A 26,469-nucleotide genomic window follows, 5' to 3' on the forward strand; every position below is an offset into this window, starting at 1 on the left:
TTACAGGTTCTCCAGCCAGCCCTCTGACAAGCCCGCTGTCTGGAGCCTCCAGGCCCATACTCACCCTAGAACGCTCTCCCCCATCTTCCCCAAAGCCCATTGGGCCCCTGCTATGCCAAGTCTTGGCTCCAAGATCTGCTCCCTGGGGAAGACTCCACAGACCTCACAGAGCCGTGGGCAGTTGATGCTGGCGTCCAGAGGCCAGCAGATGCCCCCTGCCATAGAGGCAACCCCGTGGGAATGGCGCAGGTCCAGACCGAGTGGCCTGCAGGCTTTTATGACATAGACAAAGTCTATGAACAATAAGTAGTATTGTTGGGAGCGCTTTAAACCTCTATATAAAATAGTTCACACTGAATGCGTTGTTCTGCAGCTCACTTTTTCCTTTTAACCTGATGTTTCCAAGTTTCTTCCCATCTAAAAAAAACCCACACAAAATAAAAAACTCAGCTTTATGGAAGTAGGTATTTGTTTCCTAAGTCTGCTGTAATCAATTACTACAAACTGGGTGGTTTAAGCAACAACGATTTATTGTCTCATAGTTCCAGAGGCCAAAAGTCCAAAATCAAAGTGGGGGCAGGGTTGGTTCCTTGGCTAGGAAGAGGACCTCTCCAACCTCTGCCTGCCTCTTCACATGGCCTCCCCCTCTGGGGCTCCTCTGTGACCCTGGGTCTCAGATCTCTCTCTCCTTTCTCTTATAGGGACACTATTCATTGAGGTAGAGCCCATCCTAAGTCCAGGATGGTCTCATTGTGAGATCCATAACTTACAACTGCAAAAATTCTATTTCCAAATAACAGGACATTCTCAGGGACTGGAAATTGGGACTCGGACATCTGTTTTTTTGGAGACACAATTCAACCCACTACAAGGAATAATTATTTATTTATTTATTTATTTTTTGGAGAGAGCATGAGAGCAGGGGAGGGAGGGGCAGCAGGGTAAGGAGAGAGAGAATCCCGAGCAGATTCCCCACTGAGCTCCGAGCGGAACCTGCCACCGGGCTCAGTCTCACGACCCTGAGATCATGACCTGGGCTGAAATCAAGAGCCGGACACTCAGGCGCCTGGGTGGCTCAGTCGTTAAGCGTCTGCCTTCGGCTCAGGTCATGGTCCCGGGGTCCTGGGATCGAGCCCTGCATCAGGCTCCCTGCTCAGTGGGGAGCCTGCTTCTCCCTCTGCTTCTCTCTCTCTCTCTCTCTCTCATGAATAAATAAATAAATAAAATCTTAAAAAAAAAAGAAAAAAATTCAAACCTCAAGAAAAGTTGCAGGAATAATATAATGAATACCCTCCATGTAGGCTCACAATTGTGAACATTTTGCCACATATGCTTTATCTCTCTCTTACACAGCACATACCCGCACACATTTTGCTAAACCATTGACTACCTCAGCTGGCACCTCCTGAGGGCACAGATATTCTATGTAATCATGTACCATTATCACATGTGACAAACTGAACAGTGATAAAAAAGATACAATAACCTTACCTAATATACCCATGTTCTAATGTTCCCGGTAATGCCCTTTTTAGACGATGTTTTCTTTGATCCAGGATGAAATCAAAGACCATATATTTAGCTGTCATGTCTTTCAAGTCTCCTTTAATCTAAAATAGTCCATTGGGGCTCGTGGGTGGCTCAGTTGGTTAAGCGCCCGACTCTTGATTTTGGCTCAGGTCCGCAAGTTCAGGATCATAAGGTAGAGTCCCCCCCCCCCCCCCCCCCCCCGTTGTGGGCTCTGCACTCAAGGGGAGTCTGCTTCTCTCCCTCTCCCTCTGCCCCTTCCCCTGCTCGCGTTCTTGCTCGCTCTCTCTCTCAGATAAATAAATAAACCTTTTTTTTTAAGGATTTTATTTATTTATTTGAGAGAGAATGAAAGATAGAGAGCATGAGAGGGAAGAGGGTCAGAGGGAGAAGCAGACTCCCTGCTGAGCAGGGAGCCCGATGTGGGACTCGATCCCGGGACTCCAGGATCATGACCTGAGCCGAAGGCAGTCGCTTAACCAACTGAGCCACGCAGGCGCCCAATAAACCTTTTAAAAAATAAAATAAGATAGTCCGCTTGTTGGGGCACCTGGCTAGCTCAGTTTATAGAGTATGCAACTCTTGATCTTATAGTCATGGGTTCAAGCCTATGTTGGGTGTAGAGGCTACTTACAAAAAAATAGTAAAAATAGTCTGCTTGTCTTTCTTTCTTTTTTTTTTTTTACAAAAGTTTATTCTTGAATGTACAACAGGATCTAAGACAACACTTCATTCCAGCTATAGGTAGCAACAGATGCTATGACAGGGAATCCAGATGTTTAAACAGGAATGGAATTAAGGATCATCATTGCCTCGGGCACAAGGAACAGCTTACTTTTTGCCAGATTTCTTAATTCCACCTGTGGCCAGGGGGCCCTTCCCCGTGGCCTTCGCTTTTAGCTCCTCGAGTTTCTTCTGCTCCTCCTTCTGTTGCTGCTTGAATGCCTTATCTTCCTCGTCCATCCCCTTGGCCTGCTTCTTGGGCTGCTTCAGGGTCTTCTTCTTGCCACCTTCGCGGCCGGACATGGCGCCTGCCGCCCCTTCCCCCAGACCCTGCCCAGTCTGCTTGTCTTTTTATGTGTCTTTCAGGACATTGATTTTTCTTTGTTAAGGACTCCATGGAGCGCCTAGCTGGCTCAGTCAGTGGAGCGTGTGACTCTTGATCTTGGGGTTGTGAGTTTGAGCCCCATGTTGGATATAGAGATTACTTAAAAATGAAAACATCTTAAAAAAAAAAAAAAGGACTCCAGGCAGCTGTTTTCCAGAATGTTTCTGAGATTTATCCTTAAAGATGCATTTGGATGTAGTTTGTTAATAGCTGTATGGTTTTTCATCCAATGTTTATGCTCCGATTTATTTCTCAACTCTTCTGTCAGTGAAGGACTTAGTCTTTTGGCACTTTTTCAGTGTTATAAACAACATTCTAATGCACATCGTTGTACACAGACCTCCATGGACACGTGGGTGGGAGTCTAATGCTGTTATCCATCTAGAAGAGTGAATCAGTAGGGGGAGGTGTTCCGTTGTTCTCCTGCTGCTGCATAATGACCATTCCACAACTTAGAAGGCTTCAAACAATTATTTGGTTTTCTATTTCACAGTTGTGAGGGTGGGCTGGGTTCTGCTGCAGATTCTCGCTGCTGGGCTCTCGTGCAATTGCACGTAAATAGTGGCTGGGGCTGGGGTCATCAGAAGTCTTGGTTCCCACGTCTGGGGCCCAGGCTGGATGACTGGGTCACTGGATCAACTGGGGTCAGTTGACATTTCCCTCCCCACATGGCCCTTGCCTGTGGCTTGCATGGATGTCCTCACGGTATGGCTATCCCAGACATGGCAGCTGCTTGCCCCAGCACAAGGGTCCAAGGGGCCTGGGTAGAAGCTGCAAGACTTCTCAAGACTCAGCCTTGGAGGTTGAGAAACTCAACCCCGAGGACCATCACTTCTATGGCATTCTACTGATAAGCCACTGGGACCAGCCCAGGCTCCAGGGGAGAGGATTTGATTCCACCTTTCAATGGGAGGAGTAACAGAGAATTTGCAGCCATCTTTTATCCACCACGGAAGTTATGCTCTTTAGCTTTATTAAATATGGCCAAACTGGTTTGCAAAGCGTAGGTATTAATTTACACTCTGTAATAAAGAGTCTCACTCCATTTTTGATGTTTGATAGTTGACAGCCTTAAAGCCACAGGCCTCCCTCTTCCCCTTGTCCTCCACATCTGGGCAAGCCAATAAGAGGGCCCTGGTGCTCTCTCTCTGGCACTGGATGGAAATTTAAATCAGGGAACTCCCGGCCAGTGTGGAGGGGCCCTCAGCCCAGCGCCTCCCCCCCCCCACCACCATAATGAGAGCTTCTTCTTGTTCTTTCAAGCCATTTCAGACCTGCTTGGGGACTGGCTGTGCTCCCCGTAGAAAGCCTCATTATGTCAATAATCAATCTTGTCATATCAATCACATCTCTTGATGCGAGTGGCCTCATCAGTCTTCACATTTGAACCAAATTTTGTGTGAAGATTTGATCCCGTAGTGGGGCAACCATGAAACACGCTCCTGACAACAGCACATGAGTTTCACCTGGCTCACACCTGGCCTCAACTTGGCATCATCAGATTTTTAGATTTCTGGCAATCTGATGGCAAACATGGTGTGAAATAATAGGAAAAAAAATGTGTCTGTATATCTGTTTATCTATATATCTCTATATGCCCCCAGTTGCTGGCACAAAGTTTCTAAAACCCTTATAAATCAGGGTGCCAGGGACACAAGGTTTTCATTACAGTTGGTGTCGGGGAACTGGGACTTGCCAGAATGGCCCTGACTCACAGAAACATGGTTTGGGAAGAGAAAGGCAAAAAGGTGGGTGACAAGCAAGGAGCCTCTGATTCCTACACCCGTGGTATGGTGCAGCACCTGCCCTGCACTCAGTCACTCCAGGTAAGAGTTACCAACTCCCTGAGAGCTGGTTCACTGGAGGCATACGGAAATGCAAACTAGTAAGAAAAAGGCAAAATATTCAATCCCTTGGTTATCTGTAATAGTTAAAATGCAATTAAAAGAGAATGCTGGGTCTGACCTTGTTGCTGGACCAAGCTTGGATTTGGGTGCATCTAAGCTTCAGCCACTTGCCTAGAAGCCACTCCCCAAGGGAAAAGTTATCCAGCGACAACACAAAGTACCTCTAAGACAGACCTCTTCTGCTCGCCAAGGAGGTAGTCAATGTAGGGGAAGGGCAAAACCAAGAAGCCACTGAAACCAGGGGCCAGGGTGAAGGAGCTGTTTCATTTCATAGATTGCTATCATCAGCTTCCTCAAGAGCCCTTACTGACAGGATTGTGAGAGTGACTCACGTGGGGCCTGTCTTTGGTTGTGAATGCTGCAGAGTGGAAGAACATGTTCGGGTGAGTCAGGACCCACGGCTCCCTATTAAACAATCACAGATGGCTGCACATGATCCAGACACACAGGAGGGAACAGCCAGCCTGGCAGATGGGATAAAAGCCACTGTAAGGACCGTTTCCCCCAAGAAAGTGGGCCGTCTGTTTCCGCCTTATAAATGCCAAGTGGATCACCCCAGATGAAGCAGCTTCTGTGCTCTGTATGTAAGCCATGTGGGACCGGCTTCATGATGGACATTCACTCTCTGAATATGCTTGTTTCCCAGGTCACGGTAAAGTCTGTGGTTAAGGGATGGCCTTTTGCATGGGAACCCCATATAATCTACTGCTGCAAAACCGAAGGGCAGTTTGGGAAATCTTATTGCATTTGCTGTCTCTGCTTCCTCTTGTGGGTCTTAGTAAAAATGAAAATATGGGGCACCTGGCTGGCTCAGTCAGTAGCGTATGAGACTCTTGATCTTGGGGTTGTGAGTTTGAGCCCATGTTGGATGTAGAGAATATGTAAAATTTTTTAAAAATTTTAATATTAGATTAATTAATGAGAAAATGAGGCGTCAGAGGAGAGAGTCAAGAGGCTGGTCTTAGCAGCGTGGGAAATTTACAGTTATTAAGGAATAAGGTGAACAAGGTGAATATTGATAGAAATGAAACAAAGAGGAGAAAGAGAGGGAAGAGTGGAGTGGCAGGACACATCCCAGCAGGGTGGAAATCTTTAGATGGTTTCTTTTAAGTGGGGTGAATAAATGCTGAATTGATGGAATGAGAACAAAGGTTTTACTACAGCACCGTGGCTCTCAAATGAGTCTTCTCGCTTGACCCTGGCTTGGAGAAATTGTAGAATCCAGGAGGCAGAGATCACAACCAGAAGCCTGACCAGCAATCATCTGGGGCAGTGGTTGGGCAGATCAGTCAGGTTACGGAGAACAACGGGGCCAGGGTCCCTTGGCTCAACCCCTCCCTGGGGACCCAAACCACTTTTTTTTTTAAACTCTTTTCCAAAAAGTGTTACTGTGATATGAGGGACATACAATAAGTTGCACATAATCAAAGTGTACAGTCTGATACATTTTGATGCATATATACATTCCTAAAGCCGTTATTATTATCCTGGTATTCGTCACCCCCCACATTAACCTCATGCCCTTTGCCTCTCCCAACCCTGCCCAGGCAAGTGCTGATCTGCTTTTTAGCACCATCGACTAGTTCACACTTACTAAACATGCGTGGGACCATGCAGTGTGATCTGTTTAACCAAATAGCCTGGCTATTTTTGTTTGTTTTCCACGTCAATCTTTTTTGTCACTGTGGTGGAAACACAGATAAAAGCTTTACCTTCTCAGACGTTCAGTGGTACTGACGACGTTCACACTATTGTGCAGCCATCAACCCCGTTGCCCCCAGATCCCTCCTCAGCTTCTCAAACCCAGACTGTGTCCTTATTAAATACTGACTCCCCACACCCCATCCCCTGGCCCCTGGCACCCACCATCTACTCTCTGTCCCTGTGGTTTTGATGACACTAAGTACCTCATAGAAGTAGAATCTTAAGAGTGTTTGTCTGCCATTAGGTTTTTTGAGGTATAGTTCCGTTGATTTATTTTTTTCCCCTTCGAGTGGGCCATACTCTCCTGTTTCCTTGTGGGCCTTTTTTTTTTTAAAGATTTATTTGTTTATTTTAGAGTGGGGAAGGGGCAGAGGGTGAGGGAGAGCAGACTCCCCACTGAGCATGAAGCTCCATGCAGGGTTGGATCTCACAACACCAAGATCTTGACCTGAGCCAAAACCAGGAGTTGGATGCTTAACCCACTGAGCTGCCCAGGCGACCCTGCCTTTTTTTTTTTTTTTTTTTTTTTTAAGTAATCTCTACACCCACCGCCAGCCTTGAACTCATAACCTCAAGATCAAGAGTCACCTGCTGGGGTTCCTGATCTCAGGGTCTTGAGATCAAACCCTGCGTGGGGCTCGGCACTCAGCGAAGAGTCTGCTTGAGATTCTTTCTCTCCCTCTGCCCTTCCCACTGCATGCTCAATAAATAAACAAACAAATAAATAAATAGCATCTTAAAAAAAAAGTCACCTGCTCCAGCGACTGAGCCAGCCAGCCGGCCTGGTGATTATTTGGTGGCACACTAGACATTTGAGTCTAATAATGCCCTAGCTCTGGACACCAGATTCTCCCTCCCCCATTGTTACTGTGCTTATTGATTGTTTTTGTTTTTGTGAAGGTCATGGGCGGTCTCTGTGCCTGGGAGCAGCCTGCAGGTTCACTTACCGTCTTCCCAGGTCTTCTCTGAGCCCTTCCTTGGACGCATGCAGTCGCTTTCTCATTCCTCCTGTATGCACAATTGTTTTATTTCATTGTGGTTTTTCAGGGGTCGGGGTGGGGGCTGGTGTTTTCTTTAGCCGAGGTATAAGGCACACAGAACACTGTGTAAGCTGAAGGTGTTAGGATCTAACACATTTATACACAGCGACGGGTACACTACGGTGTACACTACTGGTAGTTTATACACTACCGCGGTGCGGGCAAACACGCCAACATCATTATCGTTTCTTCCACGTGGTGAGAACACCTAAGATCTCATCACCTGGCAGTTTTGAAGTGTGTGATACGGGACCGTTGACTATAATGCCTGTCCTGGATATTAGATCTCCAGGACTCACTTATCTACTAGTTTGTGCCCTTAAACCACATCTCCCCAGTTCTCCCCCAGCTCAGCCCCCGGTAACCACCGTGCTACTCTTATTCTCTGTCTCCATTATATGCAGTGGTTTTGAACGTTCTAGTTTTTAATGTCTGGCTCCTGAAAGCGGAAAAGGGAACAATGAAGGGGGGATAAAGGCACCAGCCCTTCAAATCCCCTGGAAGTCACCTCAGCAGGAGAGACAGGGGCTTGTCACGGGGGTGGGGGACAGCAGCGGCTGCCCACCTCTATGCACCTCTGGGCTGAGATCCCCGATACTTGGAGGACACTGATCCCTTTCGTCCACCCTAGTTCACCCCATGAGCTCCATACCACGTGGCTGGCTGCCTGTGTGGGGCTGGGGGCCAGAGGCTGCTACTGTGGGAAGAGATGAAATCGATGGCAATTTACCCTCTGGAGCCTCTCCTGGAAGTTGTAAGCCTTTCACAGGACTCCAGAGTTCCAAAGTGGTTACTTTAGATTCTATTAGTACAGTTGTTGTCCAGGTGGGGAGACGGGAGACGGTTCCCAGTGCTTCTTTTTCCACCATCTTCTCAGGATCTTCTCTGATCCAAGGCGTTTTGCATGCGTGATCCGGGGTGGAGAAGAGAAGCTCCCCGGACTCCTTGACGTAGGATCCCTGTGCACTGCGCCACCAAGACCCACTGGTGAAGCCCTGACTTGGGCTACAATTAGATGGGAGGTAAAAATGTAACCGTTGGTAAGACTGTACAAGTTGGAATGTTTGGGCAGGCCTGATGTAAGGAGGTTGTGTCTCCTTTACCTAATGTTTTATGTAAATGGATATTATGTCACACTAGGAAACATGTCCCCTACTTTGTATTGTAAAACCAAAACCTGTGCGTTTTGTCCTAATGGGCTAAGAGCCCTAGTGCTTTAAGTCCTAAATGGAGGTTAACAGTCAGGAATGTAAGGGTTGATGGAATTAAGGTAAAAGTACGAGAATTGGTATGTTGGAACAGGTTTTACGTGAGATGGTCGAGTCTCTTAAGCCAGACTGTACTTTGGGGATGGGCATTGTGCCTGCCTGGGGAATGTTTCCTCTACTATTGTAAAGCCCAAGGCAGCGAGCCGTGTAAACTTGCAGAGCCAACGCAGTAGGGCAGGGAGGGACCGAGTCTCTGTGCTCTGGCCCTTGTGTAGACGGTGTGAGCGCCCCCCAGCGACGACCACTGGGACTTTCGACTAGAGAATCTTCCATTTGACGGGCATTGACCACCGTGCTCCCCGACATAAACTGAAGTTACCCTGGTGAGGGAAGGACTTAAAATGATCTTGGCACCTGTTATGCTCGTGTTGTCTTGGGTAATGTCAGAGAAACGCTCTCGTGGGGATGGCAGTGCCCAGAAGCATGCCCTGATAAAATGAAAAATGGTTTATACAGGACTGTGCTGCCTGGGGAATGCAAGGAGACACCTCTGAGCACCGAGCCTCTTTCCCGGGGCTGGCTCTGGAACTGCATAAGATGCCGCTGGATTCTGTTGTGCCTTGCACGGTGCCCCGTAAACAGCTCCCCACTGACCAACAAAGAGCTGCTGGCTCTCTGTGGATGGCCGTTCTGAAGGGAACGGGCAACATCCTGTTCGGAAGGCCACCACTCTGATCAAAGAAGGTACACACAAGTAAGTCCGGTGCGCTGAATTGCGAGCTGTTTTTCCAGCTGTGAGGGAAGAAATGAACAGGGGTAAAAACCCTGATGTTTTGGTTTCTACTGACTCGCAGGCAGGAGGACAGTGGCAACTCGGCCTACTACAGAGGTGCCCATATGAGGCTCTGTCTCGTGGAAATTGCTGTGGGACTTTGCAGGGTGCATTAAGGAAAGTAGGGCATGTTGAAGCTGGTCAGAAGAACCCCCTTCCAGGTTTGGAAGGTGACTGGACTCAACAAGCAGATATCCCCATGAGCTCACCTAACAAGTCCACGAAATGAGTGGACGTGGGGGCACCGATGGCCGAATGGATACATTCCTCTTGTGGCCTCAGGCGCACAAGGCCAGTAGGAGCTGTTTTGTCTGCCAGTCAAAGAGACAGGCTGCAGGTGGCCATGTGGCAGATTCCCCGGTGGAAAGGTCCTGAATGTGCTGGTGCGTCGCGGTGACGCCAGTCATCCTGAAGGCTGCAGGTGGGTCCCGATAGGAAGAGACGCCGACTCTGGGCTGGGCTTTGCTGACTGAGCCAGAGGTGGATGCAAATGCTCAGAGAGCCATAAAATAATGAGAACAGAGAAGAGGCCACAGCCAACCATTTCTTCAGACCAAGGACCACCGTTTACAGCCCGTAAAGTCCAACAGTTGGCAGAGAGAGATCCTCCTCAGAAACTAGTTTGGTAGAGAATTGGAAGAGATGATTAAAACGTTTGTTGTCTAAGACGGGATGGGGTGGTATAAAGTTTGGAAGCGCAGGCTTACAGCCCTCACAAGTGTGTGCTCACACTCACTGTGAACACGAGTGGGGTAAAGGAGCGTCCTCTCTGCTTTTCCGGCGGATCTGGGGAAGAAGGCGTGGAGAAGGTGCCAGTATCCCCACATCACCTCATCTGCTTTTGTCCCTACCTGATGCAGTGGTCATATGACCAGTGTCTGACTCAGCGAGGGCTCCGGAACAAGAAACTACAACTGCATTTTAAACCTTGTGTCAGAATTCCTACAGGCCTGACGGGGCGGATGTGCCATCACCCCATCTGACAGAATTGGTGTTAACAGTAAAAGCAGCCATCTTGGCTGGTGGTAAACATAGCCCCCTAGTTCTGCAGCTGCACCCCTGTAACCTGACTTACCCTATGTGGACGGCAGTGGGCTGAGGGCAAGCACTTGCTAGACTGGTGCTCCTGCCCGCGATCTAGGCCAGCGCAGTGGCAGAACCCCAGGTCCCTTCCAGAGGCCAGGGAGTTTGGGTACAAATGGAGAAAAGGAAGAATAGTAGCTACGGGGAAAGTAATGCATAAATGAGCTATGTCATAAGGGAAATCCAATATTCCATGAATACCTCCAAGAGAGTATTCATCAGAGCAAGAGAGTTAGCTCGATTGTACGGGACGTCCAAAAGGGTGAAGCCATACATGTGCTGAGGCCACTCCTGCTTTTGTACCCTGACAAGATCGAGGAGAAGCCTGCAAACCCAAGTGGCCTCACCCTGAGAGACATGTTCATGCAATAGGATGAGGGACTGGAATGATTACTAAGGATTGAGTGGGATACTGGTAACGTGCAGTACCTGAGTTGTATATCATTTTGCTGCAAGGGGTCTCGTGGCCAGAGACCAGGTGTGTGTGTGTGTCTGTGTCTGTGTGAAATAATAGAAGAAAATATATATATTGGGCCTTAGCCCCTGGGTCCTGGCACAGATCTCCTAAAGCTCTTGTAATTTCCTAAGCACTAGGAGCATCTTTTGTTCTAACATTTGCTCTTTGACTCCAGTTCCTGACACTGGGCTCCTAAATCCCTTGGAATTTCCTGGGTGATGGGAGTGTATTTTGTTCTAACGAGGTGACTCTTGGTGAGCTCCTGGAGAGCTCCTGGACAGAGGCTAAAAGACCAACCCGTTATTAGAAGCTTGGAATTTGCAGCCCCCTCTCCCATCACTCGGGGAGGGGATAGGGACCAGAGACTGAGTTATTAGTTGATCATGGTCATGTGATGAGCCTCCAGAAAACTCCCCAAAGTTTGGGGTTTGGAGAGCTTCGGGGTTGGTAACATCTCCATGCTGGAGGGTGGCACGCCCAGCTCCACAGGAATGGGCGCCCCTGTTCTCAAGACCCTCCCGGACCTTACTTGATGTATCTCTTTATCTGGCTGTTTATCTGTATCCTTTGTTATATCCTTCACTGCATAATAAACTGGTAAACTTGTTTCTCCGAGTTCTGTGAGCTGTTCTAGCATATAATGGAATGAGGGGAGAGGGGCTCACAGGAACCTCCAATTTGTAGCCAAGCTGAGAAAAGTTGGGGGTAACCAAGGGACCTACTACTAGTGATTGGCATCTGAAGTGGGGGGGGCGGGGGAGAAGAGGGACTGAGCCCTTACCCTGTGGGGTCTGTGGTACCTCCAGTGAGTGCCAGAATCTAACTGAGAGGCAGGAAACTCAGCTGGTGTCCCAAATAATACTTTGATCTGGGGAAAACCCAACACGCATCTGGTGTCAGAAGCCTCGTGAGTGCGGTTTGAGAGTAAAGGAGAAGCTGGGAAGGCAAAGTGCAGGTTTTTATGACACATGGGGTTTATCATGGACGCACTGTATTCTCACCCCTCCTCCCCAACTGCTGTGGTGAAGTCCTAATGCCCAGGACCTCAGCCTGGGACTGCTTTAACAGGCAGGGCCTTTCCAGAGGCAGTGAAGGCAAAACGAGCCCGTGAGGGTGGCCTGACTGTGCCCTTACTGTTAGAGATGTGGGTGCCCAGAGGCAGCAGGGGTGCCGGGCACAGAGGAAAGACCAGGTGAGGACGAGCCAGGGGCAGCCACCTGCAAACCCAGGGGAGGAATTGAAATGGCAGGAAAAACCAACCTTGCCGGCACCTGGATCTTGGACTTCCAGCCTCCAGAAATAAATTTCTGTTGTTCCGGGCGCCCAGTCCGTGGTATTTTGTTAGCGCAGCTGGCTTGGACGCATACAGGATTTCAGTGTTTTAGTTTGTATCTCCAGCTCGCTAATCCTGCTCATTATTTATTTTATCTAAAACTCAGGGGGCCCCATCGCTGCCCTGCTGCAGAGACAGAACTGTTGGACTCGCACGCACCTCTCCCCTCGCCGGAAAGCCCCCCCCCCCCCGCCCCATTCCTCCCGGTCCTTCTCCTGCCGCACGGCCTCCCAGCCCTGGGCTTCCCCCGCAGGGGTGAGGCGTGGCTCTGCGGGTCCCCAAGTCTCCGCCGCCGGATCCGCTCCGGTTCACCCCCCTCCTCCGTCCTGCGCATCCGGCCCCGGGCCGCTCCAGCCTCTGCGCATCTGGCACCGGATCCTACACGTCTAGCACCTGCGGGAGGGGGCGCGGTCTCAGGGCGGCCGGGACCCCGGCCTGCGGATGCAGAGACCCGCGCGGCCCACGGGGCTCGGGGAATGAAGGCGGGGAGCCCGGGCGGCGGCACCGCGCACACCCGGGCGCCAGCAGAGCCGGGCGGGGAGGCGGCCCCGGACCCCGCGGCGAAGGGAAGCGTCCCAGCCTCCGGCTGCCGGCCGCGGGGTCCCCGGGAAGGGCGGCGGGGGGAGGGGCGCCCCGGAGCCTCCCCTCACCCGCCCCGCTGCGCGCGGTGGAGAAAGCAGAAACAAGCCGTGCCGCGGAGAGTCCCAGCGGAGCCGGGTTCTGGGAAGAGAAACTTGCGGGCGCGGCGGGGGCATCGGAGGCGGGGACGCTCGGCAGGGGTTCCTCGCCGCCCCCCACCGGCGCCGCCCGCGCTCTCCGAAGCCGGCTCCCCCCTGCTCGCGGGGCGTCCGAAGGCTGGGCCATTGGCCTCCTCGGCTGCGGCAGCCCTGCCCCGCCCGGAGGGAGGGGCCGCCCGCGCAGCGCGGGGTCCGATGGGGCCGGCCCGGGACCCAGAGGCCGCCGCCGCGCACCCGGAGCCTGCACCTCCGCCCCCTCCCGGGCCTTCTCAACCCTCTCGGGCCCCGCAGCGACCCCGGCCCATCTGGGCCCTCCGCTGGACGTCTCCGGGTCCCCCGCGTGGTGCCTCCCAGGGTCCCGGACCCGCAGCGCGGCCCCCGGTGCCCCCGCCCACCCCTCCTAGCTCGCGCAGGGTTCCCCGAGCCTCTCCGGGTCCCGGACCCCCTCCCCCAGGTCCCCAGAGCGGCAGTGGGCAGGTCCCTTCGAGCCCCGCGGGCATGCTCCGGCTCCTGGCGCTGCTGCTCCCGCTGCTGCCGCCGCCCGCGCGCGCCCGGGAGCCCTCCGCGCACGACGTGAGCCTGGGACTGGTGAGAGCCGGGGTCTGGGGGCTCCTGGGATCTGCGGGGTGGGGTGGGGTCCGGACCGGGCTGGGAGCTGACTCAACTGTCCAAAGAGTGACTGGGGATGGGGTCTGGGGACCCAGATTCTTGGACCCATCAGGTTTGGGGCTTTGACTTGAAGATCTGTTGAGGGGTAGGGGTGGGGAGGTGGAGGTCAGAACCTCCACCTCCCCACCCCTACCCCTGTGAATGTGAATGTGTTGGGTCCGGACACAACCCAGGGCTGGAGAGCCCGCACTTTGAGACGGACAGCAGGCAGTCACCGGGGCTGGGCCCCCTGGGCTCCGGATGCCTGGATGCCGGGAGAGAGGTGGGGCTTCCAGGATGGTGGTGGGAAGGGGGTGTCTCTCCCACTCATCCGCTTCCCCTGTTCCCTCCTATGGTCTAGGACTGGCTGACCCGCTATGGCTATCTGCCACCCCCCCACCCTGCCCAAGCCCAGCTGCAGAGCCCTGAAAAGCTGAGGGATGCTATCAAGGTCATGCAGAGGTTTGCTGGGCTGCCTGAGACAGGCCTCCTGGGTAGGTAGACCCCCTCACACCCCTCCCTAGCCCTGCCTCTGCACCCAGCCTGACCATTGGCCAGCAGTATCTAAACCTCAGCATGCACCTGAATCACAGGAGCTATAAAATGCTGGTCTTGGGGCCAAACCCATGATATTCTCAGGCATTCCTTTTCCAGTAAATATTTACTAAGAATCTCTTACGTGTAAGGCCATTTCAGGCTCTGCTGGTGCAGTGAGGAACAAAGCAGAAAAGGTGCCTGCTCTCGTGGGACATGCACACAGATTGGGAACAAAAATATGCAAGATAATTTCAGATAGTGATTCGTGTTTTGAAGAAAATAAAATGCTGGTCAGGGCAGATCCCTCTGAAAGGTGTCAGGGGGTGAGAGGAGCTCAAATGACACAAAGAACTCATAGGACACAAATAGAAGCAGCCAGCCATGGGAAGATGTGGGAGAAGTGTCCCAGGGAAATGCAAAGGCCCTGTTGTAGGCACAAACTGGTGTGTCTGTAATGAGAGAAGGACTGAAAAGTTAAGCAAGAACCTGATTGGGAATGGGTGGGGGGCGATGTTTGAAAGGTGGGTTTGATTACAAGCATGATAAACCACTGGAGGGTTTGAAGGAGGGAGGCAATTGGATTGGATTTACAGTTCTAAGCTTCCTCTACTTGCTGATGGAGAATGGAGGGTGGAAATGGAGACCAGGAAGGAGGCAGTTGAATCCAGGGTGCATATTTTGGAGGTAGAGCTGAGAGGCTCATCTGTCAGGTAAAATGAGGAAGAAGAGAGAACTGGGCGATGCTGGCTAGCTGCAGGGGAGGTAGGACCTTTCTCTGTCCTGTCCACTGCCAAGTAGCGTCTAGCATCTGTATGTGCCCCATTACTCTTTGTCGCCTCAACCAATGAGGTGAGGTTTGACCTTCATTTGAGGATGAGGGGACAGCTGGGAAGGGAGCTGAACTAGGAAAGGGGACTCCAGGCAGATCTAACCTGGGAGACCGGAGGCCCAGCCAGCCTGGGGGCTTTGGACTTTAGGATGCGGTGAGGACTAGGGACCTAGGGCGTGAGGTATGGGCAAGCAACCTCCCAGGGGGCTCCGGCCTCAGAGAGGAATCTGCACTGCACTCCCGTGGCTCCCTTCTCCAGAGTCCAAGCACCAAGGCTCAGGGAAGCAGGACCCCCAGATCCCAGAGCTGAGCATCACATGGAGGCAGCCAGTCCATCCAGGGCCCGGTGAAGAGGGGAACACTGCCCTGAAGAGCAGGGTCCTAATTTGATCTGAGCGGGCTACCTGAACTGGCTAGCCTGTGTTCAAATCCAAGCTGCGAGGCCTTCTTGGGCAAGTTGTTTAACGTCTCTGAACCTCAGTGTGTCCGTGTAGGTTAGCCAGTACCATGATTACAGCAGGTTGTCCTACTGCTGATCCCCTTCCCCCACCCCCTCTCCCCCAGACCCAGTGACGATGGCCACCATGCAGAGGCCCCGCTGCTCCCTGCCCGATGTGCTGGGGGCGGCAGAGCTGGTCAGGCGCCGCCGCCGCCGCCGGTATGCTCTGAGTGGCAGCATGTGGAAGAAGCGAACCCTGACGTGGAGGTAGGTCCTGGTGCGCACCCCACCCTGGCCTGCCTGCTGGGCCCCGTGTGGAACAGCTGCCTTCTGTCTCCCCAGGGTACGCTCCTTCCCCCAGAGCTCAGCACTGACCCAGGAGACGGTGCGGACTCTCATGCACCATGCCCTGACCACCTGGGGCATTGAGTCAGGCCTCAAATTCCAGGAGCTGGTTTCTCAGGACCCAACAGAGCCCGACATCCTCATCGACTTTGCCCGGGCATTCCACCAGGACAGTTACCCCTTCGACGGGCAGGGAGGTACCCTAGCCCATGCCTTCTTCCCCGGGGAACACCCTATCTCTGGGGACACTCACTTTGATGACGAGGAGACATGGACTTATGGATCAAAAGGTACAATCTCCCTATTCTGAGAGGTCCCTTCCCCAGGTCTGTCTGTCCTTAAGAATTCGGTTTGAATCACATGTATCAATGGGGGCTGTATCAGTTGGGCTTCTCCAGAGAAACAGAACCAGTGGTGTGCGTGTGTGCATGTGTGTGTGTGCAAAATGATTTATTTAAGGAATTGGCTCACAGGATTGTGGAGGCTGGCAAACCCAAAATCTATAGGACAGGCCCGCAGACTGGAAATTCAAGTGAGAGTTGATGCTGCAGTCCTGAGTCTGATATCTGCATAGCAAGCGAGGTGGCTGGGAACCAGGCATGATTTCTATGTTGCAATCTTGAGGCAGAATTCCTTTCTCTCTGGGAAGGTTTTGTTCTCCGGGCCTTCAACTGATTAGACAAGGCCCACCCACCATGGGGCATGATCTGCTTTACTTACAGTCAATTGATTGTAGATGTTAATTACGTCTACAAAATAACCTACACAACAACATCTAGACTGGTGTTTGACTAAACAACTGGGCACCATAGTCTGACTAAGTTGACACAGAACATTACCCATCACCGAGGCCTCTCAGGCGTCCAGCTCCGAGCTGCGGACTAAAAGAAGTGAAAACAGCCCCTTGCAGCAGCTGAGTCAGAAGAGTAACCGGTAGTTGCCACACATGGTGACACAACTTGAGGGAATCCTAGCAGAGGAAGTCCTCCAGCCTGTGGTGCTCAGAGGCTACCCAAAGCCTTTGACTGACGGGGCTTCCTAGAAGTGGTGACTTTATTCATCCCACATGCGTGTACTGACGGCCAACTAGCACACAAGATCCTGTTGTCCTGGGGCATGTGGGGCTGTGGGGAGGACGCAGAGAAAAGCACAAGCTGGCGAGCTAGCTGAGTCCAGGGTCGTCAGGGCTAGGAGCACAGGGGGACATGGGGGGCTGGAAGGCCGAAATACGGTGCCGGGAGGGGGAGTGTGTGTCTCAGCACAAGAGGGCCTTGGAAGCACGGGGACAGAGTGGGGGGGGGGTGGGGGGAAGGGAACGGGAGCCGTGGAAGGTCTTGCATTCTGGAGGGTCCGGGAAAGGGATGGTGCTGGGTGATGTGGGTCAGAGGACAGTTGAGTCAGGACGGGCAAGATTGGGATCTAACCAGACCCTGGGGACAGAGGGGATGTGGAGGAAGGGGTGATGGCTAGGTTTCTGACTCAGGGGCCCCTGGAGGAGGAAGAGCAGGCTCTCGGAAGGCAGAGGGGAGTTCAGGTTGGTTGCGTGTTTGCAGCGCTTATGGGCCGTTCGGTGTGGGCGGTGCGTTCGTGGTCAAGTGTGTCGCTCTAGAACTGGGACTTCTCTGACTTAGGTCAGGTTCCCCATAAGTAGAGCTGGAGATGAAAGTTCTTGGGCAAGCAGTTTCTCAGGGTATGTTCGTAGGGCAAAGGGAAACAAGAGCGAGCTGGGGAAAGAAGCTTAGTCAGGGTACGGTCTCAGCTGAGAGGAGCCTGACCCACACGGCTAGTCCTGCCTGGAGGCAAGGGGTCCAGCTCTTCTAGTCACTCAGCAATCGGCCATTGGCTGTGAGCCACGGCAGGGAGGCTGGCCAGGAGGGAGAGCCGTTTTCTGGGGAAGGGGGCAGCCAGGGGATGAGCACACAGGCTCTGACTTGGGCGAGGTGCCCACAGCATCCACAGAAGTGAGGCTGTGTAACGCAGCATTTGAGCACGCCGGCTTGCAGTGGAACTCCAGTCAGGGCTCCTCCACTTGCCACGCCGTGCTTAGTTTCATCATCTGAGAAATGGGGATTATAATAGTACCTGCCGGCAGGTGGGCTTGTAATGCACCTACAGTGGTCGGCACAGGGCCCGCACGCAGTAGCACTCTGCTCGCTGCAGAGTGGCCTGGTGGCACACGGGGGATGGTAAGGTTCTAGGAGGAGAGTGTAGAACGTGAAGGTCAAGCACAGAGCTGTGGAGAGCCCCACAGTTGAGGGGAGGGTAGAAGGAGAGGAGGAACCAAAGGAAATGGAGGAAGAACAGGCCCGCAGGTGACCAGGAGCAAGGGTGACGAGGGGAACAGGGAGCAGTGGGCAGGGCAGCAAGCCAGGCCAGTAAGTTACAGGGGCCTGGATGTGATCACCTGAGGACAAAGTGACCTTGGTGCCTACAGACTTCGCGGGTGGGGGAGGAATCCTGACCACAGTGAGGTTAGGCGTGAGAGGGGCCAAGGAAGTGAAGACTGAGTTTAGATCACTGACCACAGAACTTGCTAGGGAAGGAGAGGGGTGTGGATGGGGGCAGATAGGTACTGAGGTGGCTTAGGATGAGGGAGTCTTGAGCACTTGGTGATGCTGGATGAGCCAACAGAAAGAGTTGGGGGATGGATGAATGGATTCATGCATGGATAGATGGATGGATGGATGGATGGACGGATGGATGAATGGACAGATGGATGCATGCATGAATGGAAGGATGGATGGATGGATAGACACGTGGGTGCAGGGATGCAGGGATGGATGGGGGGGTGGGGCATTGTCCTTGTCCTTGAGGAGGTAAGGGAAGCAGGGTCCTTGCACAGGGCAGGGCAGGAGGCAGGAGGCGAGCATGGGGGAGGCGGAGGTATCTGCCCAGGCACACAGGAAGTTACAGATTGCATCGGATGGTCTGTCTTGATGAAATAGGAAATACATTTTTCAGCATTTGTCACCTAAGAGTTGGAGGCCAGAGCTGGGGAGCAGCTTGAGGGGCTGTGGGCCTGGCATTGAGGCTAGTGGAGAGCGCAGAGGAGCTGTCTGATGAGATCTAGAGCAGAGCTGAGAGGAGGTGTCGGGGACCCCCGAAGACTGGCCACCGGGAATCTCATGGGCTGGGGCTGGGGCTGCAGTTGTGTGTCTTCCCCCAGCTGCAGAGCGTGAGAAGGGTGCAAGGAAGGGTGTGGCCAAAGGAGAGGCAAAGCAGGGGGAGGAGGGGTGAGGGATGAAGGAGATCTACTTGACGTAGACACCCAGCTTCCTCCAGTTTCTCAGAAAAAGGCCTCAGGGCAATAAGAAAACCCACAGTCAACGACCAAATCCATCAATACGAACACAGTTTGACCAAGACCATCTGAAGTCGCTGCTGAAAGACAGGACAGTACGGCCAGAGTACTTGGCTATACTGTCATTTGACTTGACCTCCCTGTGCCTCAGTTTCCCATCTGTCAAATGAGGACAAAAGAAAGAGGTTTTGTGAGAGGAGAATGAGAGCAAGTAATTGCTACTCTTCTTAAGACTCACCCATGCATTTCTTTCTTCACTCTCATCCAACAGACCTTAGGGGCTGGGAGAAATTTGCTTTTCGGATCACCAGGCCCCTTCCAGTAAACCCACTTTCAACAGTGCTGGCCCGAGTTAGAGATTTCCAGGCAGTAGATCAACATCTGTGGAAACTGTGCTTCCTTGGGCAGCTGCTCGCCTCTCTGGCTGTCTTGCAGTCTTGCTTTCTTGGCCTCTCAGCGGCTGAAGTAGGAGCTAGCAGGTGGATCGATGAGGAGCTGGGACTTGGCCAGCAACTGGGAGTGTGAAGAGGCTCACTCCTGGCACCCGGGCTGGTCCCCAAGGAAGAGGCTGTGGTCAGAGAGGCTGGGAACGAGGCTGGCCGCCAGGGCCAGCAGACTGGTCTGAGTGTCTGCCCGAGGAGATGGATGAAGCTGCAGAGGCAGGGAGGCAGCCCAGGACCTGAGGGAGGCAGGGGAGGGGTGGAGGCTGTGGGAAGGGGGAGATGGGGGAGGGTGACAGAGGACTGAGGGGATGGGGGCACTGGCGGGGTGCACATGGGAGGAGGGGGAGCACCATGGGGGTGGGAGCGGGGTGAAGGTCTTGGGAACCGAGGCCAAGGAGACCGTGGGTGGGGAGTTCTGACCACAGACTGGAGCGGGACTGGGGCTTCCTCGAGAGAAATGCATGCACCCCCAGGTTCCTGCTTCCCCCCAGGGTGTTTCTGCATGCACAGGCTTCCTTGCCTGGGGGCCGGCGCTGCATCCGAAAGGTCACCCCTTCGTCTGTCCAGACTGTCTCCTCCTACCCCTTCCCTTACGTCTTCTGTGGGTCTCTTCAGCCCCGTACCTGAGTTCCCAGAACTGCCAAACAAGGCTACTCAAAAACATCTACCAAATAAGTAAATGCACACAAGAAGGACAGAATGGCTCACAGAAGGGTCTGGAGATAGCCACCTTTGGAGGGTCTCCTGGTTGTTCCTGTCTGCCGGCAGGTCCCACTCCCGTGGCTTCCTGGCTGCCTTTGTTCCCGGTGTGGCGGAGGGGCACAGCTCTAGCCCAATTTCCCTCCTTCCCCAGATGGTGAGGGGACTGACCTGTTTGCTGTGGCTGTCCATGAGTTTGGCCATGCCCTGGGCCTGGGCCATTCCTCAGCACCCAACTCAATTATGAGGCCCTTTTACCAGGGCCCGGTGGGCGACCCCCACAAGTACCGCCTGTCCCAGGATGACCGCGAAGGCCTGCAGCAGCTCTACGGTACAGGGGCTGGGAAGGGGCGGCTTGCCCTGTGGTCTCTGCCGCAGTGGGGTCTGGGAACTCACGCCTCTCTGACTCTCTCGCCACAGGGAAGGTGCCCCAAACCCCATATGATGAGCCCACAAGGAAACCCCTGGCTCCTCCTCCCCCGCCCCCTGCCCTGCCCCCAGACAGGTGAGTCCCTCTGCAGCTGTATGACCTGGGGTGAAGTCCCTAACCTCAGTGTGGTCAGTGGTGAGATGGGCACGGTGAAAGTCCCTACCTCATAGGACTGTCCTAACAGTTAAGCAAAGAGACCAGGAACCTCAGTCTCTCTCTGCTCACCTCTCCTTTCCTTTGTAGCCCCTCTCTTCCCATCCCTGACCGATGTGATGGCAATTTTGACGCTATCGCTAACATCCGTGGTGAAATCTTCTTCTTCAAAGGTGAGTCACTCCAGACCTCCCCTGACCCCATAGAGTTGGCTTCCTACCCCCTTAGGATGACCCACCACGCCTGTGGGGGTTCCCAGGATGCAGGACTTTCAGTGCTAAAACCACAAGGCAAAGCCTGGGAGAGCTGCTCACCCCAGAGCCACTGCACCCTTAAAACCCAGACGGACTTGCTCCGCCAGCCGGGGGAGACAGAGAGCCAGCATGGTCTCCCAGCCACGCGCTCTGAGGGAGAAGACCTCTTGCCATCTCCTGCCCCGACGCCCGCCCCTTGTTCCGACACAGGCCCCTGGTTCTGGCGCCTGCAGCCCTCGGGACAGCTGGTGTCCCCCCGGCCCGCCCGGCTCCACCGCTTCTGGGAGGGGCTGCCCGCCCAGGTCAAGGTCATCCAGGCCGCCTACGCCCGGCACCGGGACGGTCGCATCCTCCTCTTCAGCGGTGAGTGAGAGCGCCGGGGCGCAGCTGGGCCCGCGCGGGGGACGCACCTGCTCACCTGCCGGCTCCCCTGCAGGCCCGCAGTTCTGGGTGTTCCAGGACCGGCAGCTGGAGGGCGCCCCGCGGCCGCTCACGGAGTTGGGGCTGCCGGCGGGAGAGGAGGTGGACGCCGTGTTCTCGTGGCCGCTGAACGGGAAGACCTACCTGATCCGGGGCCAGCGCTACTGGCGCTATGACGAGGCGGGGGCGCGCCCGGACCCCGGCTACCCCCGCGACCTGAGTCTTTGGGAAGGGGCGCCTCACGCCCCGGACGATGTCACTGTCAGCAACACAGGTGGGAGAGGGGGCGGGGGGTGGGGGCTGGAGGCCCCGGGGACGGGGGAGAGGGGCCATCCTGGGGGTTTCGGGGAGCCCGCGGGAGGGGCAGCCTGGACCGGCCCCCGAAGTGTCTCCTCCCACCCCCGCAGGTGACACCTACTTCTTCAAGGGCGCCCACTACTGGCGCTTCCCCAAGGGCAGCGTCAAGGCCGAGCCCGAGGCCCCCCAACCCATGGGCCCCAAGTGGCTGGACTGCCCGGCCCACAGCGCTGTCCCACGCTTCCCCAGACCCCCCAAAGCGACCCTGGAACCCGGGACCTGCGATTGTTCGTGCGAGATCAATCACGCCTCAGGGCGGCCGTCGCTGTCCTTCCTGCTGTCCCTTCTGGCCGTGCTGGTGGGGGGTGTCGCCTCCCGTTAAGGGGGACGGGTCTCCCACCGCGGGTTTTGGTGTGTGTGTTTTGGGGGGGGGTCGTCCTGAGTCACCGCGGAGGCGCATCTGCTGTTCCCAGGGGTAGGACTCTGCGGGGACGCAGCTGGGAGCATGTGGGTGGAGCTAAGCCTTGGGGACCGGGGACAAATGGCTGGCGCTTAGAGTGGACCGGTCCTGTGCTCAGCGTCGCCTCCCCCGCCTGACCCCGCGCGGATGCGGCGGCGCTTTTCTTCCGCAGGACGCTCCTTTTCCCGGAAAAGCTGGTGTTTCTTGGAGCACAGCGGCCGACTGCAGCCCTGCCCCCGCCTGGCAACAGCGGCTCCCAGTAGCAGCTCTGGGCTGTTCCGACTTTAGAGGAATGGCCCGACTGGGGAACTGAACCCCAGCCTCTATCTCCACCCGCTGCTCCGAGTTTCCCAGGACTGTCCCACCCTGTCCCACTTCCAAGATATCCTCAATGCCACAGGGATGGGGACCCCAGACCCAGCCCCGAAACTACCCCTGAGCACCCGTGGGTGTGTCCCACGTCTTGGGTGACATCAGTGGCCACCCAGACGACCCTCCACAACCTAAGCCCCGTGGACCTACTTTCTGGTACCACTCTGGACCCAGTACTGTGTGGGTTCAACAGAACACCTTCCTATCCCTACAAGTCCCCTCAGTGCCTCCACACTGGAGGGCCTGCCACTTCCCTCAAGGAGAGCTCCTGGACTCTCCTCAGCTCCATGCGGTGGGAAGACCCTGGACTCAGCCACGCTTCCTCAGCACCCCTGGGTGATGAGTGGGTGGGCCACCTCATTCACCCACCCCACTCCCCGCTCCCCGCAGAATGCAGGATCTAAATCAGTGCCTCTGGAACTATACTTCTGGAATATTCCACATTAGAATCACCTAGGGAACTTAAAAATGCAGACCTCACACCCTCACCCTGAATGCAAGAGTCTGCATCTGAGTAAGCTTGAGGAGTGGGCATGGGAGCTGGGACAGCAGCTGTCCACCCCGTCTTGTGGCTTTCCTGTGTCTCTGCCATGTTCTTCCTCCTAGGGGCCAACCTCTTCACGTTCTCGGTGGAGTCAAGTTGATGGCCCTGGTCTATGGGTGGAGCCACTTAGGGACCATTTCTTGGGTTGCCATCCAGCCCACAGGGCTGCCTGGGCGGGGGCCGCAGGCGAAGTCCCAGCATGCTGGGAGGTTGCCTGCCATTAGTGGGTCGCAACAAGCTGACCAGCAGGAGGGCAACAACAAGAGGTCTTCAACCAGTCCGTGACTGGGAATCCTAAGCCGCCAGAAAACCAGAAATCTGGGCCTCTGTCAGGATCCTTTCAAAATACGTGGAGGAGGAAACTTGTATTTTAAAAGCTTATGAGCCCCATGCAGGAGGACAAGGAAAATGATTGGAGAGAAAGCCCTTCATTGCTTCTGTGCACAGATGGACCTGGGGTGAGTTTGGCTGCAGGAACTTGATAGATCTGAATCGCTCTGTTTTGTAGAAGAACTTGGGGTTCAGAGTTGTTGGGCAGTGGGGTGGCAGATGGAGAGAGAGAATGAGTGGGAGAAGGAAGCAGAGAAAGGAACCCAAAAGTCGGCTAGGGGAGCTCAGAGGAGGAGTGTCCAAGGTGAAATCTGTGGCTACTATCATGCTCTTTGGAAACTTCTCCAGCCTTTAAAAATATATTAAGTATACTATGGAAAAAGACCATGTCAAATTGATTAATTTTATTTTTAAAATGGTATGCTCCCATAATCAAAATGTAAAACATTTGTGCTTCAAAGGACACCCTAAAAATGAAAAGACCACCCACAAAATGGGAGAGTACGTTTGCAAAGGACATATCTGATAAGAGACTTGTATCCAGAATATACAAAATACTCTTACAATTTCATAACAAGAAGATAAATAAACCAGTTTAAAAACGGGTGAAGGATCAGACTAGACACTCCTCCAAGGAAGATATAGAAGTGGTCAACAAACACATGAAAAGATGCTCCACATCACTAGTCCTAAGGGGAATGCAAATCAAAACCGCACCGGGATGGGATACTCTTTCACACCCACTAGGGTGGCTAGAGTCAAAACAACATCATTGTAAGTGTTGGTCTACCCAAGAGAAGGAGAAACCTATGTACAGAAACTTGCACACACATGTTCACAGCAACAGGATTCATAATAGCCAAAGGGTAGAAGCAACCCAAATACCCCATCAATAGGTGAATGGATACATAAGGTGGCATACTCATGCAGTGGAATATTATTCAGCCATAAAAAGGAATGAAGTTCTTTTCTTTTTCTTCTTTAAATATTTATTTATTTGAGAGAGAGAGAGCATGTGCGGCAGAGGAAGAGGGAGAAGCAGGCTTCCTGCTGATCAGGGAGCCCGATGCGGGGCTCGATCCCAGGACCCCGGGCTTATGACCTGAGCCGAAGGCAGAGGCTTAACCAGCTGAGCCACCCAGGCGCCCCAGGAATGAAGTTCTGATTCATGTTGCCGGATGGAAACGCTGTGGATGGAAAACACTGTGCTGAGTGCAAGGAACCGGACACAAAAGGTCACATAGTGTGACCATTTCCATGTGATTCCATTTATATGAAATGTCTAGAACAGGAAAATCCAGGAACAGATCGTAGATGAGGGGTTGGCTAGGCCTGGTGCAGGTGGGGTTTTGGGATTGGGGGGTTTTGGCTAAGGGGTATGGGATTTCTCTTTGAGGTGATGAAAATCATACACTTTGATGGGTGAATTGTATGTGAATTATTTCTCACTAAAACTATAAAGAAAATGATACAGTCCGCAATGAAATACAAAATGCCTGCAGATGGTGGTCTTTGTGAGCCAGTCATGGAGGGGCCAAGTGTCCCATGGGGTCAGGGAGCAAGGCGTCCCCAGATGAAGCCCAGAAGTATTACTTACAGGTGAAGCGGGAGCAGCTGTCTTCTCTCTTTCCACCTGGAATTTAAAGATGGCTCAGGGAAGCATCTGGACTCCTAGGTGTGCAAAAGGAGTTTCAGACCAATGATGGGCTCCTAGGGGTAGGGAGACACCAGCCGGGGTCTAGTTAATGCAAGTGAGACTTTCACCAAGGAAATGTGCTTTATAGTTCCATCCTTCTGGTGGAACCCCAGGACCCCAGGTCCTCTTTGAGGGTGTTAGGCGCTGAGTTGTATCCCCCCAAACTCATATGTTGAAGTCCTAACCTCCAGCACCTCAGAATGTGACCTGATTTGGAGATGGGGTCTTTACAGAGGCAATCAAGGTAATGAGGTCATTGGATGGGTCCTAATCCAATAGGACTGCTGTCCCTATAAAAATGGGAGATTTGAGAACAGACACACATACAAGATTGACTCAGACACGAAGACGGCTGGCTGCGGGCCTGGGAGAGAGGCTCTTCCCCCAAAGCCCTCAGAAGGAACCACTGCTAACACCTTGATTTCTACTTCTGGCCCCAGAAATGGGAGAGAATACATTTCTGTGATTTAGGCACCCCAGCGGTTGTACTTTGTTGTGCCCGCCCCCAGACACCAATACAGAGGGCAGACAGAGGCTGTGCTGAACTGGGAGGGGCTTTGGCCCCAGAGCGGGGTAAGGGGAGAGCAGGGGGTGAGCCCAGCTGTGTGAGAGGCACACCAGGACCTGGGAGCGCCCCACCCGAACCACCACACACAGGTGCCTGAGTGTTGCAGGACCATGGCATCCCTTGGCCCCAGAAGGGCTCAGGATAGCCTGGTCAGCTGGGCCTAGGCCGACAGCAAGCCACCCTCAACCTCTCCTGAGGGCTTTACCCTGTCCCCTGGCAGACAGACATTGCCTCCAGCCACCCCTGCAGGGGCCCATGGGACCATATGTTCAGGCGCCCCGCCTGGTGGGCCCACCCTAGGGGTCTTGCGGGTCCTGCCACACTGTGGGCCAGGAGGTTCTTGGAACCTTCTCTGGACTTGGGAGCTGGGATACACACCGTTCCAAGTGACCCGGCCAGCATTCCTCGGGACTTCCCCCAACTGGATGACTTCATTTTCCAGAGCTCAGGGATAATCTCAGTCCGCTTTCCCAAGTCTGCACTTTCCCTCTGCCCCTCGCCCGTCTCAGGCTGATGAGGTTGGGGAAGAGGCCTGTTTCCAGGCTCTGGGATTCCTACCCACTCCAAGAGTGGGGCAGCCACAGCTAGACCCATGCCCAACCCCTCCCAGGCCCTTCAGTCTCCCTGTCTGTCCTCTGCTTCTGTCTCTGTGTCACACACACACACACACACACACACACACACACACACACACACACACACACACACACAGAGCCCCACATCCTGCCTTTAGGGCAGGCTGCCCCCTCCCCCAACCCCTCCCTCCCC

General features: G+C 53.8%; 2 protein-coding genes and 1 long non-coding RNA gene across 6 annotated transcripts; 1 reads left to right on the forward strand and 2 right to left on the reverse strand.

Annotated features, from left to right (window-relative positions):
* Window positions 1-2,218: 2,218 nt before the first annotated feature.
* Window positions 2,219-2,579, reverse strand: TMA7 (translation machinery associated 7 homolog). The gene has a single exon (XM_027612882.1). The coding sequence runs from the start codon at window positions 2,551-2,553 to the stop codon at window positions 2,359-2,361; it is 195 nt and encodes a 64-aa protein (XP_027468683.1). The 5' UTR covers window positions 2,554-2,579; the 3' UTR covers window positions 2,219-2,358.
* A 10,352-nt stretch (window positions 2,580-12,931) lies between these two features.
* MMP25 (matrix metallopeptidase 25) lies at window positions 12,932-24,498 on the forward strand. Of its 4 annotated transcripts, none has more exons than XR_003523075.2 (11): window positions 12,932-13,524; window positions 13,946-14,078; window positions 15,515-15,656; window positions 15,732-16,024; window positions 20,332-20,508; window positions 20,598-20,682; window positions 20,851-20,933; window positions 21,225-21,377; window positions 21,451-21,708; window positions 21,842-23,565; window positions 24,444-24,498. XR_003523075.2 is itself a non-coding variant. In XM_027611653.2 (10 exons), exons 1-10 carry the CDS (start codon window positions 13,132-13,134, stop codon window positions 22,111-22,113), a joined length of 1,989 nt encoding a protein of 662 aa, XP_027467454.1. In that variant the 5' UTR covers window positions 12,932-13,131; the 3' UTR covers window positions 22,114-23,915. The 4 variants fall into 4 exon arrangements, 1 of the variants encoding a protein (XP_027467454.1); XR_003523073.2 differs by having other exon boundaries at window positions 24,440-24,488; XR_003523074.2 differs by lacking the exon at window positions 24,444-24,498 and adding an exon at window positions 24,401-24,443.
* Window positions 24,494-26,320, reverse strand: LOC113932471. Its single transcript, XR_003523078.1, has 3 exons — window positions 26,080-26,320; window positions 25,035-25,147; window positions 24,494-24,624 (listed from the first exon to the last, which is right to left on the reverse strand). It is a non-coding gene; the product is annotated as an uncharacterized LOC113932471 (long non-coding RNA).
* Window positions 26,321-26,469: the final 149 nt, after the last annotated feature.

This window comes from Zalophus californianus, chromosome 10 (assembly GCF_009762305.2).
Source record: "Zalophus californianus isolate mZalCal1 chromosome 10, mZalCal1.pri.v2, whole genome shotgun sequence".
NCBI classification, from domain to species: domain Eukaryota; kingdom Metazoa; phylum Chordata; class Mammalia; order Carnivora; family Otariidae; genus Zalophus; species Zalophus californianus.